The sequence below is a fragment of the Fistularia commersonii genome, chromosome 11 (genome assembly GCF_037954325.1).
Source record: "Fistularia commersonii isolate RoL2024-O1a breed Wild chromosome 11, RoL_Fcom_v1.0, whole genome shotgun sequence".
Classification (NCBI taxonomy): Eukaryota; Metazoa; Chordata; class Actinopteri; order Syngnathiformes; family Fistulariidae; genus Fistularia; species Fistularia commersonii.
The window spans coordinates 7,713,290-7,737,705 of record NC_141294.1 but is presented as its reverse complement, the minus strand read 5'-3'; the positions used below and the strand labels follow the sequence as shown (position 1 = coordinate 7,737,705).

The following is a 24,416-nucleotide window of genomic DNA, read 5'->3' as shown; positions in this document are numbered from 1 at the left end:
TGACCATTTGCTCTGCAATTTGCTGCTACCACGATCCACCAAAAAGAACTCCAGCAGGAAACGCTCAAGACCTGAAAAACGCTAGTACAGCAGAGCACTCCTTAAAAAGATAAGCATCATATGTTGACAATTTTCATTACTTCCAGTTGGCAGGGTAGCCAAGTTATTTTTCTGGTGGAAACTAAAATAAGGCAGATGAAACGAGTGAGTAAGGAAAGGAGAATCAATTTTGATCAAAAAAGACAAATAATTTAAACATAAAGGAAATGTAGTGTTTGGAGTATGATTGTAATGAAATGCAGATGTATATTTTGCTTTAAACTGAGGCCTTTTTTGTCTGTTTCTTCTCTTACATGTTTTCTCATTCCTCCCTTTCTGTTTCTCTGGAGTTCTCTAAGCCACACGGATTGTGGGCTTGGCAATTCTATTCCACTTAATATTCCAAAAATTCCAGGATGTCTTTGAGAAAAAATATCAATAAATTAAGATGAGAAAATAATAAAGCGATAAGTGCGGCACATAAGACGCTCGGAGTTGCAGATGAGGAGAGAGTTGAAAAGTAGATGCAAAGGTGGTGGGCAGAAAAGAGTAAATTTGTGTTTTTTGAGGTGTTACAATCGTCCCCGGCTCAGCCCGGCCCAGCCCAGCCCAGCTAAGAACCTATGAGCCAACCCAAAGGGGGCTTTTACTCCTTTTGCTTCCCGTGAGCTTTCCCTCGATTAGATACACTCAAGGTAAGCAGGAAGGAATCCGGATGGGCCCTGACAGGCACTTGGTGTGCTGGGAAATCTCATTAGGTTGATCTGAATGCCTTCCAAACCCGCTCCCTGCTCCTGCACACCAGATGTGAGGCGAGGGACACATTGCTAACTCTTTGTGCTCGGCGGCCTGGGTGCACTCTCTCCCTCTATCTGCTTTCCCTCACACTTGACTTCACCCATACTGTGAGCTCAACGGCACATAACTGAATGTTGGCAAAGAAAAACCCCAGAGGGATAGGTGCCATTGTATAGACAGTCTCACCTATTACACATGGAAAAGATTAAACGGGATCGAATATAAACAAAGGGCAAGAATACAACAAAACGACTTGTTTACCTCTGTTCGTCTCCTCCCTCTCCATTGTTATTGAGTACGATCCTCCACAGGTCCGAGGCCACCAGCTCCTTCTGCTGGTCAATTAGGTTGAGGCTCGGCAGCTGTAGTTGGCAGGCACTGCTCTCTGACAGGTTAAACTCCCGATAAGGAACAAAGGCTTGCTGGAGATCATCCCAGTACTCTAGGCTGCAAGGCACCTAAAAGAAAAAGACACAAAAATGTTATAAACCCCATCCATTTCTAGACTAACTCGTTCAACTTGATTGGATTCAATTTTAAATTCCTGTCCTCTCTCAACATAGTTGCATCACTAGTAAATAATATGGATACATAATATCCTCCATACTGATTAATGTAATTTTTTTCATTTTTTGGGGGGTTGCCTGACAGAGATAAGTTTCAACCACTGACTCCCACACAGCAGCAAATTTGTTCTATCAAATGGCAGCAGTGTACTGAATGCTGTTCATATCCACAAGTTTTTATTTTTCATTTTATTTTTTTTTATCTCTGATGGGCGCAAGTGAATGTTGTGAGTGAAGCTCTGATTTCTTTAGCTGGTGACTCTGGGCCAAGCAGAAAGATGGGAGTAGGTCACCAAACATGAATAGTGTAACTCATCACACATTAAGAGTTGGGTCACTGCAGGGCTTTGTTATTGCACTCCTCATCATATTAATCCCATATTTGATAAAATAACTACAGTGGTCTGGTCATCATCAAACACTAGAACTTTACTGACACATTTAAGACAGGAGGACTTCCATTCCTGCCATGGTGGAGAGGAAAAATATGTTTTTTTTCAAATGTTTTTAATAGTACTTCTTTTTTAAACCCCTTTCAGAAAAAAAATTAAGAAAAAATATTTAATTTATCTTCCAGTCAGAAAAGCAACAACACTTTAGCCACAGACTGCCAACATAGCAAGATGACAACTTAGATTCACAAGAATAATGCATGACCACAGCATAACTAAACACTGGGCAAGTGCGCTACAGGACAGACATTAGCAATGAAGCCTTTGAGGACTTTCTAACACTGAATAACAATCAGGTTATGTGAGCGTTCTCACATTATGTGATGACTGGTCTGGCTCCATTCAACCCTTCACATTGTGCCAAAATTAGCATAAATGCGTTGGGTGCTCCTGTGTGAACTAAACGAAGTTCTCAGGTTCCCTCGACCACCTATGCAACCCAGCTACTGATGGATCGGTAGTGGCAGGGAGCTCTCTGCAGCACACCTGATAGATGCCAGGCACTTGGGCATGAATATGTGTGTGTGCGTTGTGTGTCGATTAGTGGATGTGTCTGTCAGAGTAAATTCAATTGTCAACTGGCTGTATAGTGATCCCAGGTAAATTACCAAATTCAAAATGACAAAGGTTGGTGTGGTTTGTGTGGAGAGCTGAGTGTGGACCTGTAATGGATGAGGTAAGCATAGTTTACATCATGTGTGAAAATCCACATGGGTTTTCCTGGAATCCGCTTCTCATAATTGTACATGACATAGTTGTGCACCCGCAACCCCAACAGTGAGCCACTGGAGCATAAACTCTGTGTCTTCACAGAGAACTCCTGGAATAGTGTTACTATAACAAGAAGTGTATTTTTTTCACCAGACATACTCAAAAAAATCACAGCACATATATATATAGATGTTCTACAGACCAGGCATAAAAAAAATGATTAAATTTGCATCTTGTTCCTTTTGAGTCATGACCAATATGTTGGAAAGTGGAGCTTTTAAAACCAGTACTGGTGAAAAAAAGCTTTTTTTTTTTTTGGTAATCATACTTGGATGTCTGGAACTGGCATGTAGGAGGACAAGGCACCTTTATATTTGTGAAATAGATTATGTTGAATAGTGAAACAATAACTGAAATGCATGAGAGAATATGAATACAAACATATGTGGATACACAAGGGCAAATAAGTACGTGAGAGTGAGGCAGTATGGGTACTGTCAGTATCACCCGACTGATCGTTTGTGTATATTATGAGTTAAACAACATGTAACCATGAATAGCTGACATTCCCTTGGCTAGATGGCTGCAATCTGTGTTTTTAAGGAACTTTAAAAAGTAGGCTTGGCAGTTAGTGAAATGGCTTTGGTTATCTTAATATTTGAATTATGGTTGCGTTTTGGACATGGTTAAATGCTGGGACACCCATGTTAAAAACTTTTCAAGGATTGTGAATATTGAAAACTATTTACTAATATATTTACAGCTCAAACTGTTGGCAGGACTGTGTATATACAAATCTGAGTTACATCCTTGTCACCCATCTCTTTATTCCCAACTGCAAACAACCACTCTATGTTGAGTTACTTCTCGAGGCCTTATTGGTCAATCATAGCTTCTCAGAGGGTCAATAGAAGGCAAGCAAACAAAAGCAAAGACATGGTATATCCAAATACTTTCAGTTTCCAGGATGAACCGATTTGTGTGCGCTGGTACTCAAGTACTGAAGTCTGAGCGGCCTACCATCTGAGGTCAAGACTGATGAGATTCAACGCCCCGTCTAGCAGTATTTTAACAAAAATGATTAAAACTAAATAGGTCCCACTTGATGCAGTCACTGATGCCGATATGTCCAAAACAATTCTCCTACTTGCTACCTTCTGTCATCTATAAACAGATTTGACATCAGCCAGGACAAATGTTTAGTCAGTAGATGCAATGAAAATTGTCTGAAAATGACTCCCACAATGCTGTCTCAGGTCAGCTAATCTATGTTCACACTAATCAGTGTGGAAAATCAGGAATACGCTCATGCTGGGATTGAATTTTTCCTTTGCCGTGCCAGAGTTTCAAAGGAGCTTGGTGTGTTAGTGGATGAGGTGTAAAATTCTAGATCAAATTAAGCACATAGACAGTGTTTTATTTTTATAGTGCATTAGCTGTGACTAATGCAAGTTTGCTTGAGTGCTGCCCCGCTAAAACAATACTTATCTTGGCTGCCCTACAATGCAGCTACGCCTGGTTTTGTGTCACTAGATAGTTCACAGACTCCCTTCAGATTGTTAAAAAAAAAAAAAAGGTTGCATTATTACTAATTGCACTAGGAAGCATGCATCATTAAAACAGGGTGTGCCATGATTGTGACGTTAAAATGGTTCTCATAATAACAAAAATACAGTAACAAAAGCTGCACAAGTGGTTAAGACTGAAGGTTGCTGGTTCATCTCAGGCCACAAGGCTTTAATAACATCGGTCCCAGGCCAGCAGACCATGATGGCAAAGCAGAGGCCTGCTGGGACATGAAATGTATCCCACACTGCCATGCACGAAAACAACAGCAGGGGAGCAGATGATGTGGTGTTCGCATAAAAGAAAAGGCAAAGCAAAGAAAAGACCAATTCTCAAACAGCAAGCGGGCGATCAAATTTATACCTATTTATGGCATGAGAAAAAAGACAAGTGTCTTACATTTGTTTTACAAGATACTGAAGCAGAGAAAAAGTTATTGCTCTCTGCTTTTAAAATATCATCTCCTCCTCTTGCCTCGCCTGAGTTGGCTGAATCACAGCTCCTGTATTTACACTGTGTTTCTCAGGCTTCAGAACCCCACAGAGAGACAGAAGAAGGGTAAGACAAATGAGGGGGATGGAAAAAGAGCAGTAAGGACACCTGCTTATGATTCAGAACACTGGACCACACGGCACTGAGGAGGTGAGAATGACTCATCTTCTTTCTTTCTGTCCTTCATCACTTGGGCCCTCTACAGGTGGGAACCTGTGGATGCTCTGTTAGGGATCTGCTTTTTTCAGCTTCAACCCCCCAGTCACCCTGACACTCCCCTTCTACTGTGTGTAAAAAAAAAAAAAAAGTGCAGGCAGCAATTTGACTTGGAGTAATGAAAGGGGGTTTGAATTCCCCCTTCCAAACACTGGAACCAGTTGGGAAACCACAACTATTTAAATGCAGGAAATCTTGATTTTATAAATATGATCTGCTCTGGGGACAAGCAAGCAGCATGGCTCAGAGCAACAGTGAACCCCACTCCCAAAACCCTTGCCTTCATGGACCGGGGGAGGGAGGGTGTTACAAAAGGAGGGAGAGAGTATAAAGTAATGAGAGGAAAATGTGGATTGCATTTTGTTCATCTGTAATCCTTTCCTCCCTCCACCTGCTGGTAAAGAACCCTTATGAAAAAAGAACATTACTGCCTTCATGAAGGTGACAATGACAAGACAGCTCAAAACTGCTAACTAATCTTTCCTCTCTGCTTCTTTTTCTCCTTATACTCTTCTCACTTTATATTTTTCATAATCTATCAGGCCCCAACGTCAGAATGTCCAAGAGGCAATTTTTAAAAGCCTTTCTCGATCTTTCTACATTCTCTTTAAGAGCTATGTGAGAAGTAAATAAGAACCTTTGAAACAGAAACTAAATCATGATGATGTATTTTTTTTTTATATTAAAATTATTGTATTATCATAATATTTGTTATGATAAGTACAGATCAATATCCATTCTCTGAAGCTTATGGTTCCAGAGAATAAAATAATTCATTAAAACAATGGTTTTCAAGAAATGATGGAAAATACATGTATGCCAAAGCCTAAAATCCATGACATCTGGGATCACAATGACTTTGGCTGATGATTGAGAGGTCCTTTTCAATAACCCCAGTAACCCCCTGCCTACTTAGCTTGCACAGATTTAAGTGCGGTGTGAGTAATATGGCAACATTGTAAGGCAAATAAGACTTGGTGATGTGCCAGAAAGGTGATCTCATATTTTATCTCATCACTTCTTTCAAAAAAGTCAATCCCACATCATCTTTTGTTGCTGTGTCGTCAATGGATTTAAACAACATTAACTTCTAACCAAAATGTCTCACATGAACACTATAAGAAATACCTTCCCATGGCTAGTCATCCAGGTTTTGTAATGTCTGCTTCTTGTCGATGGCTTTCCCAGTGCAACTGCATTATTAATTTCTCATGGAAAACGATGCAACCTCGTCAAACTGTACTACTGTTTAGACCGTTATCTTAGCTGTCAAGAATAATGGTTCTGACTGAAAGGCTTGAATTGCTTTGCTCTGCTTAGACATTATCTCACTCTTCTACAGCTCATCCCCACATGCGGTGGTTTCAGTAATGGATGGGTGCTCAGAGGCTCCTCTTTTCACCACTTCCAGCATGAAAGGCTCGTCACCTGATTCCTTTTAACCGACTCCTTATTACAAAAGAGACAGGAACATGCCAGATGACAGGAGGAGTGGAAGATGTGGAAACCACATGCTCATCAACCACAGGTTATACATACCCCACTGTGGACAGTACACAATTACATAGGCACAACAGCATGCCCGTAGTCACAGGCATCCTGTTTATGTACACACAAGCACATGGCTTTGTCCACATATTTAGTGTTTTAGGTTCCAGTGATGGCCACAGGCCATCACAGCAGGGCGGAGAATGGGCACAAGTAGGTTGGATTATCATTGAAATAAGAACGCTGGATCTAGGACATGGTATGGAAATTTTATAAATATTGTTTAAATGGATTAACACACGAATAAACAACCCTGGCAAACTATGAAACGTCCTCATACCTTTCAATTTAAAGTATACTGACCCGGGAGCTATTTTTCATTATCCTATTTGGTCATTGCACTATGTAAGCATTTAAAGGCAACAGATGGGCTTTGCACAGAAATTCTATGATAGTGTTGAGGTTGAAAATTTGGCATTTTCTCACGTACCACTGCAACAACTGTCAATCATGTCACTTTACGCCTGTCCTCGCTTAGCAGTTTATCTTTTTTTCACCTTCTACTGTTGTTGTCTATGTCCTTTTTAATGTCCTGATTTATATTTATTGTTTTTTTTGAATGTTTTTGTTATCTGTCCTCTGCCCTGTGCTGCCACCACATCAAAATATCCAAATATTAGCTTATCTAATATTTACAATAAATATCGACTTCTCACTTGAATACAAAACTGAAGCAACAAAATGGTTGCTAGACAATGATTATTTTGCAGAGCCTTTGGTTATATTGTTCCCGGATTTCTGTAAATTGCTAACAGCCCTTTTATTCTCGGTGCTGCTCCATATCCATAATTGAAACTGTTCACAATACTTTGCAACCATGTCATGTTTACAATTAGTGTGCAAGTAGTAATGGAGTAAACTAGCAAATGGTCTTAACTTATAAAGTGTTTTCACACTTTGCGCAAGCACGCACGCATGCACGCACACACACGCACACACACACACACACACTCACCTGTGGGGGTAGAGCTGCCATGCACCATCTGTCAATGTGTTTGTTTTCTTACTGTGACTAAATATATTCATCATAAATGTTTGGATACGACATGGACTGATTGTATGCGGGTACATGGTGAATTGCTGTACTATGCCTTTTCGAATTTTTGCTTCATTAGCAGATGAAAAATGACTTTTCTCTTCAATGGACTAGAGACAGCCCCTTTAACACAGAGGCTCCTGTAACCATCACAGGAGACACCAACTCCCACTACAACCATCAATCTCAAACTTTCTTAATGTTTCACTTGATCTTGACTCTCTCACTGTCTCCCTCTTTCATTGTCTTCCCCTCTTTCTTCCAAATCTTCATTCCTGTCAATCTACTCCCATTAAACATCCTCACTCTATCCACCACTGGCCAGTGTACTAGTCCTCCCTCCTCAAATCCGGCTGTCTTCTACTGTAATTCAATATGTACCCAATCAGCTAGAGACTTTGTTTTGGTCATTACAGACTTTACAGCTGTGGGGCCTAGTTGGGGAGTACCATACAGTATATCGAACTTCTCTTGGGCCTGCACAACTAACAAACATAAGAAACCATCTGTAGTGTAGTTAAACGTTTTTTGGGAGTCTGGCAAAAAAAAAAGAAAAACAAGCAAAAAGAAGGGCTAACTGAGAGATTTGGAGGAATGTGATAATTCTGCCGTAGTTTAAGAAATATCAAGAAAGTAATGCAACTATAATGTAAACAGCAATTGATGAAGTTTTGTCATTAATATATAATAAGCCATAGGTCTAAATGTCAAAGATTGTTGGTCACAAAACGTGCCACTTAAACATTTTCTGGATATCCTTGGCTTGTATTTGAAGGACAATTTCTTGCAGGCAACTAAATTCTAAATCACACTAACTGGAAATTAAATAATATTCAATCAACATATTTAAGACATTGGACAAAAGCAGATATATTGTACATAAAGGGAAGTGCATTGTTTAGACTTACAACTCAGTTTATGGGACTAAACAATTCGTTTTTTCTTTCAAGAGTCCATCTCTATTCGATAAGTGGGTCAATTTAACCTTAAGTAACTGAAGCCATGACATTGTTAACATTTTTGAGTCAACAATTATGTTCTTTGCTCAAGGGAACGCAATAGAAGGGCGCCTCACTCAATGTTAGGCCTGGGATTACCATCAAGGATGATAAGCTGAAAAGGAAAACGGGGCAGAGAAATGGGGAGGATGAGTGATAGAAGGAAAGCAGGGATGTCAAATCTCCCACCGAGGCACTGAAGACTCAGTAGCTGCTCGAGCCTGCCAAACTATAACCTCACCTGGGTTTAAAGACGACTGGCTTTTCACACCACAGCATACGAGATTGCTTTCACAGATGTCTCATCATGTATTACAAGTTTGAAAGGACAGCAGGGGTCTCTGTCACTCAATTACATGTAGGATATGGGAGTTCTAATGGCTCATTTCATGGGAATTGTATTGGCAGACAGCCCAACTCCATGACTTTATTTCTGCAGGTGATGTTCGGCAAGGAGGAGTGAAGGGGATGTGTGGAGTCCTTTGTCTCGGTTTGCATATTTCGCACTAATCCTTGAAGCTGGTTTCAATGACCACTGATACTAGAGAAACAGTAAATGCATGCAACCGGTTGCATTATCACACTTTGCTTACTTATCAAATTATGACATGTGATAGTGCAACAGAGACTGAGGGGCACACAGAGAGAAGAATCTTTTTACAATCAAGAGAAAGATATCTATGCCCACCTGTAAAGCGTCACCCAGATCTGCCGTGCTGATCTCCGGGTCTTCTGTCGTGTTAAAAGGAACGGGAGTTATCCTGACAAAGGTAAGGACGCGTGGTTCGGGGTATCTCCATAGCATCACCCCAGGGCTGTCATCAGTTTCACTGTAGAATACAACCTCATGGGGTCCTGGAATTCTTTTGGACGCTGTAAGGGAAGTGTAATAAGGATTCCTTCAGTTTTAACATAAATTGTGTAAAAAAAAAGCTTATATTATCCTTCACAGGCAGATAAAACTATCAAGGAAAGGAAACAAAAAATATGGGCAGGAATAAAGAAACAAATGAGGTGAGGATAACAGTGGAAAGTAACAGAAAGAAAGATTAGGGTTTGTTACAAAATGATAAAACATTGCACTGCAGCGGACTGGAACTGACAAAGGAAACTGTTGAAAAGCGGAGGATGAAATGAAATCAGTTCATGGACATTACACTTAACCCATGCAGTAGAATCATTACCATTTGACTATACTGCAGTCCACGGCATTAAAAATCTCTGCTTACAACATGATCATCATAATGGGAATAAAGATCTGTTCAAAATTCAGAATCTACAAGACAAATTTCATTTCACCTTTCAGTATTTGTTCTGGTTGACATTTTTGGTGCAGATGTCTTTTTACAAGATCAAGCAAAATGAGGCTTACAAATACAGCATGTTGGATATTTCAATGATTTCTGAATCTTTCTTAACATAAGAAGCCCTATAGAAAAGAAAGAGCTCAGTAAACATTTTTTCTATTGAGTCAACAGCCAATGGCTGCACTATGCCAAGCACCTGCAAAAACTGGACAACGATAGATTTAAATGTCTGAGTAATGTTTAACCTAAGTTGTGGCTGCTGTTTGGGATTCAAGTGCTCTGGAAAAGAGTTTATTTGGAAAAAAAAAAGTCAAGCAAAGAAGTGCACAGCTTTGTTTGGCCCAAGAGATAAAAACTCCAAAACTCTCTTTGCAGAAAACACATTTCAATGAACAGCCAATTTTTTTCATGCGGCTAATTTATCCTTTTATGTGGAGCTGTTAGATGCCTTGCATATTGTTCTGCTGTAGGAAAGAGCGGAGGAAACAAAAGGAAAAAAAACAAACCAGACATTTCATGGTACAGCTGCCATTCACATAAGCTTGAAGACAGAGATTCTTCCCTCTACTCTTTACCCATCTTTCATCCACCCATCTACCCTGTCCATCTATACCATCCATTCCCGTGTTAGGCCCTTGGGGGCCACTTGCAGTTCACTGTACTGTGTAGCCTGGTTTTCTCTGGCTGTTGACAACATGTTGCCGACAGATTGTCCTCTGTGTTCTAGTTCACTACTTATACATTCTCCTGCTTCAGCCAGCATATTAAATGCTTCAAAGACCAGTGGAGCAGTGCAACAAACAAAGACTCAACCACAGCTGACAGAGTGGACGGCTGGTGTACAGCCAGAGAGAAGTTTGATCCTCTGTGTATAATGTTCCTGTGTGCACATCGAGGACAGCACGCACAAAGCACAAAGAAAAGGAATAAACAGCATGTTACTCAGAGTGGAACCAGGCAGACATGGCCGATGAAACTCCTCTCCAAACAGGGCTTTGATCTGACTTTGATTTAAGCCAATGTGTATCTTAAACTGACATCTCACTTGGGATAACTTTTAAGTTAGAATTAACCTAATAGGAGTTGCCCAATGTCCTCCCATTGATACTAGGAACTTCATCCCATTATGAAATTAGGGGAGATTATGTTTTGCTATAATTTCATTGTGACGCGCAGTGTTGTGTGTCACTTCCACTACAATCCATTGGCAACCGTAGACAGGACGAGACCCAAACTCGATCCAGGTATGCATTGGTCCGATGTCTGCGCACACTGTATAAACACTCACCTGAGTCCTGAATGTACTGGAACTGGCCAGTTCGTAAGTCATCGGAGCTGTGTTCCGTCCGAGGACAGGGGGAGCCTGGGGAGGGGGGAGGCTGGGTGTGGCAGGCCTTGCCTTTTGAACAGCTTTCGCCTGAGTCACTTGTCTTAATGTTGTGATATGCTCGCAGGTGTTCTTCTACCAGCTTCAGGCAATTCAGATGTTCTTGTCCCCAGAACACCTGTGAGGACAAAATTTGATAGGGCGTTAAGATGGTTTGAGTAGAAACAAACAGAAATGGTGAAGCACTGTAGAGGAGAGGAAACAGATAATCACAGGGAAATCATGAGACATTTCGGAAAACACGTTTGTATGTTTATGAGAAGCCATGCAAGAACATAAATAGCGATAAGAAAAAACAACCTTGTAAGTGATGGACTCTCAGTTGATCCATTAAGAACTATGCCAGCAGTTATTTAACTGTATTTTCCAAAACAGGACTAGCAGCAGTAAGGGTTACCCTTGTCACCACCCATTTACATCCTCACTAACATTACCCAGCATAACCTAACAACATCCCGACTTCCCACGCTCCATCAAAGTGGATCTGCTTGGGGTTTGGACTAAGAATTAGGAATCTCTGAGTCAAAAAGTCTTCACACATGGTGCTGCCTGCCTTCTGCTCACTAACTTGCAAGGGAGGTTTATGACTAAACTCTCAAAACAGGAAAAGTTGGGGATTTTTTTCAGGTTTTTGGAGAGAATACGAGATAAAAGAACTGGAAGGAATTCCGGTGGTTTTTGTACGGGACTTGACTAAAACACCACAAACACCAATATTCGCAGACGGAAATGTATGATTATGTATTAAGTGGTTCCCCATTAAGGGGAACTACTGAAAATAAGGAACAGAGAGGGGGTTCCCCCGAAGTAGTAATGTGGAATAATACATCAATATTAATGTTTTCAGTTAGTCACACTGAAAAAGGGACTTTTCGAACATTATGTAACATATTGCAGCGGAAAAACCCTCACCGACACTCCTTGAAAATGTCTTGTAAACTTCTACTACTTAACAAGCAGACGTGACCAAATCTGCATTGGACTCAAGGCATGGAACGCCAAAAGGCAACACTCAATCACAGAAACTAAATAAGGTTGCTCTTACACAGATATTTGTTGTGTCTATGCATGCTGGCAAATTGGTGTTACTGATTAAAAAAGGTTGACTCGTGACGTGTCAAAAAATGCAATCCGGCATGGTGAATCGATGTAAATAGAATTCAGACCTGAAGTAGCCCTCCTTTTAGGTCCAGCAGCACTTTAGGTGGTCCAGGCTCAGGTCCAGGGCAGCCACTATGCCGACACCACCTCGCCTCCAAGGAGGTGCTGCAAGAAAATGGCCCTAGCAATAGGTGACTTCTGTCCTTCAGTCCTGTTCTCACCAACAAATCCTGTAACTCCAGCAGCACAGAAGCAGCTTGCACTCCATCTAGAAGGACAGACATGCAAAATAAAAAGCATGTACATGACAGAGCAATGTATGAACAGTGGTGATAAAATCAATCTATTAAATGTCCTCAGTAAACTGGACATATTTTAGAAAAAAGATGTATACACTTTAGAAAAATTACCACTCGAAATTTGTGTCTCAACTTCTTTAACGAACACGCTGTGGGGTGCAAAGGTAGGAGGCGACAGTAGGTAAAGTAGTTGGCGGTTCTGTGCTTTGCTCAGGGGGAATACATTTGAGCTCCAGATAGTGCCATTCTTGAACTTTACACTAGCAAATTTACCGGCTGGACCAGGAGAATGAACCCGCAACATTTGTGTAATTTGAGTTTCTCTACTCTAACCTTTAAAATGGGGCTAAAATAGAATTGTAAAAAAAAGACAAAGGACTATAAAATCCTGAAAGACTAACTCACTGTAGAAAAAGCAAAAACAAAATTGTTACAGCTTAAAAGGGATCGCATTCTGCAGCATTTCCACTTAAAAAGATGTGTCATTAGGTGCAGCCATAGTGTCCTGAATTTGGCCCCTGGGTCCCATCAATCATCAGACTGAAACTTCAACCGCGAGTGATTAATTTGGGTAATCTGGGCAGTTCCAGCCATAGCTGCGGCAGCCTTTTTGGAATTCTGAGCCTTGATGGGCTAATAATGCCCTGAGACGTCAGCCTTATAAATGTGCCTTTTGACTTGGGACGTTTTTACTCCAGTGTGTTTGGCCGTGAGTCAGGGAAACCATTAAAAAAAAAGCATTAAAAAGTAGCACAACACCTGTTTCAGCACATGAATAGATTTATGAGTTCCTACAGTTAGTAGTATTTCAGAGAAAAATGTATCATCTGAAGTTTCAATTATTTTGTACAGGATGTAGCAGGAAAAAAAATCAAAGGGCAACTTTTCCCTGGTTATATTGGAATTGGGAGCCATATTACAGAAATGAACAAAGTTTATCAACAGTAAAAAATATCTAAAAAAAAAAGAAAAAGCAGAGAGTAATTGTTTAAAAAACGAAAATTGACCTTGAGGTTGGATTCGATTCAGTAACAAAATGAAACATGCAATTTCCTTCAGGATTAATAAAGTTGTTCTTGTTCTTATGTCTGAAGTACCTTATCTTTCAACCCTTTATGTAAATGAAAAAAATTGACATATATTATATACATCTTATATTATGTACATCTCATGCCTCAATATAGGCGATATACATGGCCTCAAGAGGCAATACTCCAACACCAACGATGGACCAGGCTTATTGCTTTTCAACGTCACTGCCAGGCCAACGATGACCAAAAGGAACACCCATTCTGACTTGTAATTTTAATAAAAGAAAGGGACCAGATGACTACCTTTTCCTTAGAGGACAACATTGGTGGGTACAATTACAGTGCAGTGTTTGGTTTTAAGCCTTCATTTTGTAGGATCTGAAAAATGATCTGGGAGTTTGATTAGGATCAACACTGATCATTTGCAAACACTGACAGAAAGTCCGATACAGGAGCACTTTTTATTCATTTTTTTATATGGTTCTCATTTATATTGCATATCTTTTCGGAATTACTGCCCCTAGAGTGTCTTTGTGTTGATTTGGCAAAGGCTGGAGGGAGGGGTTCTGAAGGAGACCTGGAAAGTCCTATAAGTCTAATTGAGCAGAAGCTGCTTAATGAGGACGGACTGCACCAACATGCAGAATGGGAGACAGTTGCACAGGCACATCAGTATTATAATTCCCCTTAGACCAAGATAGAATACTAACTCATCATTGATCCCTAGATCAATGTTTACTTAAAGAAATATATTACTTGAAGATGCATCAAAGAAGAGGTTAAAATTCTAGCTACTATTAGAAATAACTTTGTGTACCAAAACAGCAGGTTCAATTTTGCAGCTAAAATTGATTAGAGTCCAAGGCAAGTTCAAAATTGGCATTTTTGAAACGACAACCAATTGGATAAGTACATGTGGTGCTTATACATGCATAAACACTCGCACAAACAGACAAAATCTGTATCAAAAATTCTCTCCATGCGTCATTTACAGTCTAGTTGACCACAGCATCCCAGTATTGAAGCCAACAGCAGGAGCAGCCTGGACTCTCAATAATCACCATAATTGAGAAAAATTTTAATGAGGGGGAATCCCTTTTTACCCTCTTGCCATTCTCTATTCCATTTTCCATCGAAACTACTCAGGCACAACTTTCTCCATCATCTCTCATCTCAGCCTTACCTCTCTCTATACCCATATTAATAGCGCGGATATTTGTCTCGGGAGATATGTGAGAAGACAGCCCAAAAAACATTACACTGACCTCAAGCACTGGCATATCCAGGGAGGGGCGGAAGGAATGTTCAAAAAGAAATGAGCCGGGAAAGTACTGGAAGATGAGGAGGGCTGTACCTGCGTCTATAGGGTACTGTAGAACTTATAAAAATGGGTCTATGGGGATAAGAGAGAGTTGATGGAAAATACTTGGAGAGACAAGGAAAAAAAAAAGACACAGACTCAGATTTTAGCCCGCTAATTCACCCAAAACCCAATTTTAACCCATAAAAACCAAGTCCTGCTGACAAAGTCACTGATTATTTCTTAAACATTAAGCTGAAGAACTTAGGTCACTCTACTTTTGTGAATGGAAACATTAAACAGAACCTCAGATGCATAGTCTGTGCATATCTTCAAGATTACTATGGGAAACACCAATTGCCAGCAATTAAAAAAAACAGCGAGAGTGGGGGGGGGGGAGTAAACATGTAAACATCCCACATAATGTTACATACACAGACAATGTATGTAATCACGTCAGAAAGGCTTGTTTTCATGTGTGGTTGATTGGGGTAAACTAAAAGAACACTTTCAAAAGGACGAAGAGGCTAGAACCCTTAAAGAGAAATATCTTGAATCACTTGTATCATCGGACACATAACCTCCACCTGCATATTTGTCTGTAGGTTGCGCAGCAATTCACACAAGCATGTCCTCTGCACGCTAATAAAAAACTGATGACACTTGAGGAACAAAGTGGGTGGTGGGGACTCTGTTGGATGGAAATCTTCCTGAAGTGAAATACATCTCTGGCAAATGCTTGGGTAAGATTAGATAGGATTGAGACTGATTTACCGTGTCGGTTTCTCCCTGGCAGCCGTTATCTGACCACTGCCTGGCTGATTTATACCCCCGGGTGTGCTGGTATCAATTAGAAGAAACCTAAAGGAGTCATTACTTAAGTAGCAGAGCCGACCAAAGGCTGTCTGGGATGGTGAGAGTAATAGAAATAATATATTGTCACTCACCACAGGAATACACTATTCACTTACCGCAGACCACTATAGGACACTAGAGGAAACTGGTTTCATTGTGGGGGACACTGTCGGCCAACTGTGCAGGGAGCTGTGTGTCATCCAACCCGTTACAAACACAGTATGTAATGAGAGTTGATTGGTAACATATGGGTTATTTTTAGGTAGACGGTTGAGGAAAGTATGAATGGTAGACTTATTTAAATTTCTTAATATTATACTTTAAATATGTTGGCGTTATTACATAACACAAACACCGTTCCATTGTACTATTAAGTCAAGCGGGACCACAATTTTCAGCTCCTATAACCTTATACACTTTTAAAATGTGAGGAGCATGAGCTCATATTTAAAGGATAACATCTCGTCCTGTCTGATGCAACTATCGACACACAACATACTTTTATATCGCTCAAGCTTCCATGTCGTGTAAATATTAGAACATTATGAAAATACCAATGACACAAGGTTTTAATGCAAAATTGAAATTCATTGTCAGGGCATCATGTTAGCTGAAGCAAGATTCCAATGGTTCATTTTCTTTCAATTCTTTTGAAGGTGACAGTGAACTGCTGTACCACTATGAAGCTCTTAGTCGACCATAGAGGAACACCCATAGTCAAGGAGCAAACAACATTACTCTGGAGCTCTGTACCTGATGGGGCTCAGGAAAATGGGATGATGAACAAGCACCATGCTTCAGTGTGAGAAAAGCATTGGTTCAGACTAGCCCATACAGACAAGACAACAATGATCTTTTCAATTGTGCCCTTTAGGCGGATTTTGGAGTGTCATTCACAGAGAAAATGAACAGTTTCACCCAAAGCTCATGATTATTTAATCTTACAACACAGACAGGCAACTTTAAAGTGATATTCTGTCCTACTCAGTCTGAGACAAACCCTGACAATTCCGAGCAATAACATAAATGCTTGCACCCAGAATTTTCAGCCCTTTTGGACATCTACGTGATACAGTTTGTTGTATATTTTTCAGGATATCAACTGTCAACGGGATATGCAAAGCTATATAAGTGAAGAACTCCTTATATTTCACTGAAATCTAAAACAGTGAGACAAGTTCTATAAGTTCAGTTAACACTTCAACATGACTGAAACTAAATCAAATCTGAAAATGAACACGGATAAAAGAAATAATGGTAGCTTTCAGTCAGATTCATGACAAAAACCCATGGCTTTATAAGGGTGACAGAGTAAACTACTTCGAAGACGCAAGCAGTGCACAGCCGCTCAGGACTGAGAGGAACACTTTATGTGTGTCACTAAACATGGTAGTATGCATGTCAAAAGAGTGCACTGTGTTAACAGTGCACTGGTGTGTGTATTCTTGTAGGAAATCGGGGGCAATCTGATGGAGAGCTGAGAGATTAGGGAGGGTCTTGTTTCATGGACCTTAAGACATCTGTTCTCTCTCTTTTGCCCACCTCCCTCCTTTCTTTGGTTGAACTATAAATGCCCCCCTACCTTGGGGAGTGGTGAGCTGTGGATGTAGGGAGGAATGCGGGGCTTCCACTTGCTTTTCATTAGCACAGGATCTGGTAACACACCTCACTGTCAACCTAATCCCCTCTCTCTCCATCTTGTCCCCTTGCAAAGAGGGGCAGCAACAACCAGGTATACCGCCACAGATGTTACATGGATGAAGGGGATGGTTCACAAGGTCCTCACCCCGCTTTCGATATGTGTATAGGAAAACGGGAGAGGTTGGGGTGACTACAATGGCTTAAATGAAGGAGATGAGACCTCTGTTACTGCCTCTTTCCGTTCTTCATCTACGTATCTTTTCTATCTAATTTTTTCTCAGCCTCTATCACCCCGTCCTTCACATCTTCTCTAGTGTTAATTGTATTCAACTTTTCTAGGTAATTTTTTTTCCATCTCTTTATAGTTGAGCTGTTTTTTTCTTTTATTTTGCCTGTGAGATTTTTTTTTCACCATTGACTTCTCCTGTTTCTTTTATTTTGGTTGTCCTTCACTTGCACGCTGCAGTCTTTCAGCTCTTAAAACTTCCCTTCGCCTTTCTTCTGTTTCTCGAACCACGCCGAAATCATCCTCGGGTCTGCTATGGCTCATCAATCTCAAGCTGCCACTGAAGGCCAGCAGTGCAACAACAGCAGCAACAGTAGTGGTACGTACTACAGAAGTAGGAGTCCTACTACATTCTTCTGTCTTTCATCCCACGCGTACAGCCTCTACAGGGGGTGAGGGATTGGGAGGGTGGCTGTTGACTTATTGTGGCAGCTCAAGAGCTCAATCTTACATAAGAGGAACATTTATCTTTGTTGATACTACTAAGCCTAAAAGGCAGTTGATACATCTATTGTCACAAACAATCAGCCCGCCTATTCGAGATACCTTGTCTCTTTTGAAGGCAACTAATCTAGAACTTTTGGTGGAGAAGTCCTTGGAGAAAATAGCTGCATGTGTGTGGGAAAAAAAAGGTCTATGTGCTCTCAAGAAAATGCGCAGATCAAAAAAAAAAAAATAGAGAAGCCAACTAGGTGAGATAAACATGTCACTCAGCAAGAAAGCTCTAGACATTCATGCAAAATGAGTCCCTGTGTGGGCATTTAGTGACATGAAAGGGCTACGGGTATCAACTAGTACCATGTACAGCCATAACCCTACATGAACCTCCAACATTCTCAAAGAGAAGGCAAGGATATGAAATATCAGCGCCTTTTGTGAGATCGAAATAGAATTTCTCAGTCCTCTGTGGTATAACAGAGAACATCATGCATGATGTATGAAGAGGCAAATGAAAAGTTTGTGGCTCATGGTGACAGCATTAGTTTTATGGCAGCGATTATATTTTCTAGTTTGGTATACACAACTTGGTGGATTACAGAGACGATAGTTCAAAACAGCTCTGAGCCAGACTGTATGAGACAAGATCGATCATTGTCAATCATCATGCGGATCTCATCCAATATTTCCGTTTGTTAAAAGTCCAACGAAAACGCTATGTAACGAGCAGCGGCCTTTTTTCAGTGTTCTAATATTCGAGGAAGAATCCATTACAGTGACAATGAGGAATACTAGACACAGAACCATTTCTTAGATAATCTTAACAAATCAAATAAGTTGTAATAAAAACAAAACTTGTGTGCAAATGGTGACCGATATCTATAAACAGTAATAGCACTTAAAGAAAAGTCATTGGAAGGGATACATTTTGACTTCAGCAAACCTGCCTCCTTTTTCCATTGTATTAAATACGCAGTTTTACTTTTGTTTATAGAAGTGAACACATCAGTGATGGATGAAAGCTGAAAAGCTGGTGACAATCAGTGCAGGGCAGCAGCACTGAGTATTGTGTCACACTGTGGGTATGCAGATCTGTGTAAACAAAGTGCAAATTGTTTGAGGTTTTAATTAAAGTTTTGACACACATTATATCTGAAGTAAGCCTATGACAGCATCTGTAAAACAGATGAAGGCGTTTAAGGAGCCTTGTTCCAACTTTGTCCTTGTCCCTCAGCAACCTCAGACACAAGGGGGTCTCTATTGCTCAACAACATGGAGGTTCATTGAATACCAAGTATTTCTTGGTATTTGCTGCAGAGAGCAGCTCAGTTCATTACTATTTGACCCTGTTTCCATCTGTTCACTGATGTCAAAGTCAATTCCAAGATTTAGTAATAAAAACTAACAGGTGATTCTTTTATATCTATGAACAAATTTAGCTTTTGTTTGGTTTTGAAATTTACAAACTTACATTACAAATTATTCAGCCTTCTGCCTCGTCAATGCACTCATGCATATAATGAGACACATAAAATCACCTTTGTTTCTCATTATAATAAACATGTGGCCGCGCAGTGAAATGTGCAGTGTCACATTAAATCCAAGACTAACAGATGCATGTCACTTTGAAGTGAACTGATAAGATCTTTCCGAGCGTGTGCCTTAGTTAAAGCAACGGATATTAGAAGTGATCAAACTTTCTCAATGATTGAATCCACGAATTTGTGTCAAATATTCCACAGTAATGAAAATAAGGGCAGATGTTCAGATGACCATAATGGTACTTCCTTTGAAACTATTATTTCTGCCATGTAATCAATAACAGCTGTATTAATGGATTTCAAGGTTATTCTGTAAATGAAACCCACAATTTAACAAGGACAAATTCCACAATAATTAATTTTCTTCAAAAATTAATATAGAATATAATCGCGAGACACTGTTTAGAGTAGCTCGTCAGTTTTGCCATTATTACTGCTGGTCATTTATTGTTTTGTATCAAATATCTAAAGCTCATCATGACTGCACTTCAGAGAAGTGAAAGAAAAAAGGGAGAAAAAGGTTAAACGATGTCAGCCATGAAACCAAAAAACTGCCAGAAAAGATAATGGAACCTGCAAGCATGGGAAAAACAAAACTACGACCACCTAAGAACTCTATCAGTGAGCAAGGAACATGCTTAAATTCTAAAGCTGACGTTTCTAAGGATGATGCCCTTTCAAATAAAGTAGAAGAGAGAGGACCTTGTAACTCTTCAATAATTATTTAGAAGACCTTCATACAAGTGTTTACTTTTTAGAGGAAGACATACAAACAACAATAAATGACAGAGAGACGAGAAGATAATTTATGACTGAGAACCACATCAAGGGCCATGAAATAGAACAAAAAAGCCTTGTGACGTTCTGATCATAAAACTTAAAGAGAGACGAGGGGAAAGCATTGAAGAAGAGAGTATGAAGCAATGACATGAGAACATTTTGATTAAAATGCACTGCCATGCATCCTTGGTGTCCTTTAAAATGAGAGGGAGAGTCTGTGGGCGTTACACGGTCATTACGAGTTTTGAGTGTTCTGACTGCTTGCTCCTGTTGAGGTGTGGCAAAAAAGCAAGAGTGACAGCCACACCTTTGTGGTCATAACTCAAAGACATTATGGGAAAAATATGTATTATAATATATTTATAAAGAAAATCAAGCCTAATAATTTAATTATGTATTGGTTTTATATTGCCACCCATTAACAGAGGGATAGAAATGATATTTCCTGAATCTTGTGCTTTGTCTGCCTCTCTGCATTCTGCTTGAAAAAAAAATGATGAAATGCGTCCGTGAATCACAGATATTGGATCACGGATCAGGAGATAAGTGAATCTTTCCTGGCCTAAACAAAGCCAAGAAAGTATAATGAAGAACAGGATGCAAAATGAGGTGACTTGCCAGACTGTCATGAGATACAAGAGGATTAACAATAAATAAATATTTAATTTTGGGGGAAAAAAAAAAAAAAATGTTTTTGATTGACTCACCTTCTAACCGAGACGCTGACTTAATGTTCAGAGTTCCATTCATGGCTGACACTGACGCAGTGATGCTGGGCCTCATTGGGTGTGCCTCGGTTTCCATGACAACGACAATTTGGGCTGTACACAGGGAGACCTTATGGAAGGACAGCGCAAAGGTCTGGATGTAGCCGGTTTTGCCGAGGCCCCGGGGCTGATAGCAGAGGTCTAAACAGGGAGGAAATGCCCAGGGTGGTGTCTTCATAGGGGATGATTGAGGGGTGGAGGAGGTGGATGGTGGTTTGCTAGAGGTGTCCCAAGAGTGGTTTGGCAAGACTTTCTTCAAGTAGGCTCGGGCTTGCTCGAACTTCACCAGCGTTGGGTTGATTTTCAGAGGGCGGGACAGCTCTATACTCAGCTCAGCTATGGAAAGACATTGTGGAAAACATAAAAACGCTCAAAAAGTCCTGATGAAGGATGATATTATTACATAATATTAAATAACAAAATATGTTTCTCAAAACCAACAAAATGTTTTTCGACAAAAAGGGGAGTATGTGTTGTAGTATGTTTTTGTATGTCGGCATCTCACGTGCAACATATTTTGTTTGTGCGCGTGTGAATGGGACTGTGTATATATAACGGAAACAGATTAGGTACACAATTGTCTGCCATCAGTTAGTTTTGGTAATGGGCAGCCTTCATCAGAATCTAGCCTATGCAATTCTGTCACCTAGATTTGCTGTTGAAAACCGCTGAACACTATCTATTTCTTTATGTATTTATGTTCACAGCACAAACAATTGGCATTTTCTTTGGAAAATCTGATCTTGACATGAGTGTGACACAGCAGAAGACAGTCTTCAGTCAAGCCACACATCCAAGACTCCTTGTTTCTCTCCCGCACAACGTCTTCCTCGCGCTCTGTTGCTCTGCTGTCTTCAAACACTTGAGTGGAATTTACAGAGACACATGAATTAACTCAATGCCGTTTTACACCACTTCCATTATCCCATTTTTCCACTTGGTCATGATGATGGGAGAGGGAGGCAGCTGAAAACAAGCACAGCTGTTTTTCATGGTCTCATCAAGGGACCAGTGTTTAGAGGCTTTTTTTTTCAAGTTTCGGGCCTCCCATCTTTCTCATTCCCAGGTACAAGCACCGCATGACACGAGTGGGAGCACTGCCAAAAGAAGTAAGCATGGAGGCACACATACACACACACGCAGCGCTGCCACACACAGCACGCTCAGGCTTCTTTTTCATTTAATCCAGTTGAAGTGAAGCACGTGGAAGGATGGCCGGTGAGAAGAACTGGAAGAAGCATAGGTGGAATTTGCTGTGCAATGTAGCTTATCATTTCCACTTGACTTATCACCAGGGAACTTTCCAGTGGTGTAATAAAAAGTCTGTATGCAGCTGTTCATCCAGGTCCCCCTGCTCCCCTTCCCCGGTGTTTTCACTCCTTTATCCCCCTCCCCCGTTTCAATGTTACTCCTCTCTGTTTCTCTCGTCTCTTTCTCTGCCCTTCCTATCTTTTAGTTTTCAGCTCGGCCCCAGTCTAATCAACCCCACCCCAGCTGTAATCACATAAAGCTGTCGCTGATCAAGTGCCAGAGTTGGAGCCTGGGCCTTGCATGGTTCTCGGCAGACGCAGAGCCGGTTTTGATCGTTGACTTTTCTCTATCTCAGTCCCCTTCTGGTCCTACTCAGAAAACCCATCCCTGTAGTAAAAGAGCTTCACAGGCATTAGGAATTTATTGTTGTGTAACCTCACCTGGCTTACTATTACAATTCTGAATACTTTTGTGGACCTCTTGTGAGAAATTGTTAATCCTCTGCGTTGAACCTGTGATGGATGAACAATTAACAGTCGCCAGCCACCGAGCAGAGCCTTGGAAGCAGTTTGGGTTTCAGTGTCTTGCTCAACAACACTTGGATAAGCTGGGAGGAATCCAGGAATTGAACCAGGCACGCCTGCGACTTGCTTGGCTAAATGGGTAAATGCTTAATTGGGTAAAGCAATGTATAACTCTGCCTATTCCGTAAGAAACCCATGCAAGCGTTCAAAGCCATTTTATACTCATACAATTTCATGGTTTTTCAGATTTTTTTTCCAAGTTTCAAGACTGCTGAAACTTCTGCTTACACTATGACTATTGAAGTAAAGTTTAACTAGAGTCAATGCAAGCACGCACACACATTCAGTTTTCAATATTGGATATTTATATTTTGGGTTTTCTACATTTTTCTTGTATAGATTAACCCTATTTAGGTGGCTTGGGAAAAAAATAAAAGCAGATGAAGAATTCGTTAACTGTGCGTTTATTCCGAGTCCAAAGAATGTTGAATGTCTGACTGCTGAAATGTGATTTGACACTAATGGGCCATTAATAATGTTAAACGATCCCATCCCTCTCCAGCTAATATCATGATTGATGGTCAGAGTAATGATGTAGTGGCTCCTGCATATAAAGGGCACTACTGCGCGGCGTCGCGTGAAAATTTAAAGAAAGCATTTTAGCTTAAAAAGCTAATCAACTTTTTAGAATGCACCTAACTAAACAGTCAGACTAATTGTTCCCATCCAATCACATTTCTAGTTTTCACAGGTGGTATCCTCTTTTAGACTTGAGCAAGACTTAAAAGATTTAAAAGTCTCTCAGCTCTCTGCCTCTTAATCTGCAGAAGGAAAAATTAGTCACTAGCACAATGTGTTCACTTACTGATGTTCCATGGATTAACTGTTGGACTTTAAGTGCAAGTGTCACGTCTTCCTCGGGATTAAATGTCAAATGACAAACACATGTATTGTTATGTATTTACACAAATTTTATCATGGTGTGATGGGCAGGTAATTTACTTTTACACTCAAGCATCCCAATATACACTGTAACTACATGTTAGACACAATTTGATTTATTTATAAAACTAATTTATAAATGTTGTGGGGTAAAAAAACAACAAAAAAACGTGCAAAACCACACCCCCTACTCCTTTGGAGAACACACTTAAGCGGGGATATACAAGACACTGAATCTCTAATTAAATCGGATTAAGTCTGTCAGATGCCACCTTTGTTATGTTACAATTAAGGTACATTTGATTACTAACAGAGTAGAGATATATTGTGTTAATTATCTTGCTTTCTTACAACCAAAAAAATACAAACATGTTATTCAAAGCCATCTTTAAATGTACCTGTTGAGGTGGACTGAGGGGTGGTCAAGGCTGGGGAGGATAAAAAAGGGAAAGCCAAAGCGAGCTTTTTCAGTGGTGTCATGCTCACGTGCATTAGCGTTTTTATTGAGAACAGTTCCACATCAGCCAGACTAACAGCTATTTTA

The 24,416-nt window shown here is 40.3% G+C and overlaps 1 protein-coding gene across 3 annotated transcripts in view; it reads right to left on the bottom strand.

Moving 5' to 3' along the window:
* vps13b (vacuolar protein sorting 13 homolog B) overlaps positions 1-24,416 on the bottom strand; it is a 288,855-nt gene that overhangs the window by 53,802 nt on the left and 210,637 nt on the right. For all 3 annotated transcript variants that reach the window (XM_086154801.1, XM_086154799.1, XM_086154800.1), the window contains exons 38-42: positions 21,096-21,491; positions 12,283-12,485; positions 11,018-11,234; positions 9,111-9,295; positions 1,099-1,295 (exon numbers count right to left, since the gene is read on the bottom strand). In XM_086154801.1, the coding sequence (XP_086010927.1) occupies positions 1,099-1,295; positions 9,111-9,295; positions 11,018-11,234; positions 12,283-12,485; positions 21,096-21,491 (1,198 nt within the window). The remainder of the gene's footprint in view (positions 1-1,098; positions 1,296-9,110; positions 9,296-11,017; positions 11,235-12,282; positions 12,486-21,095; positions 21,492-24,416) is intronic.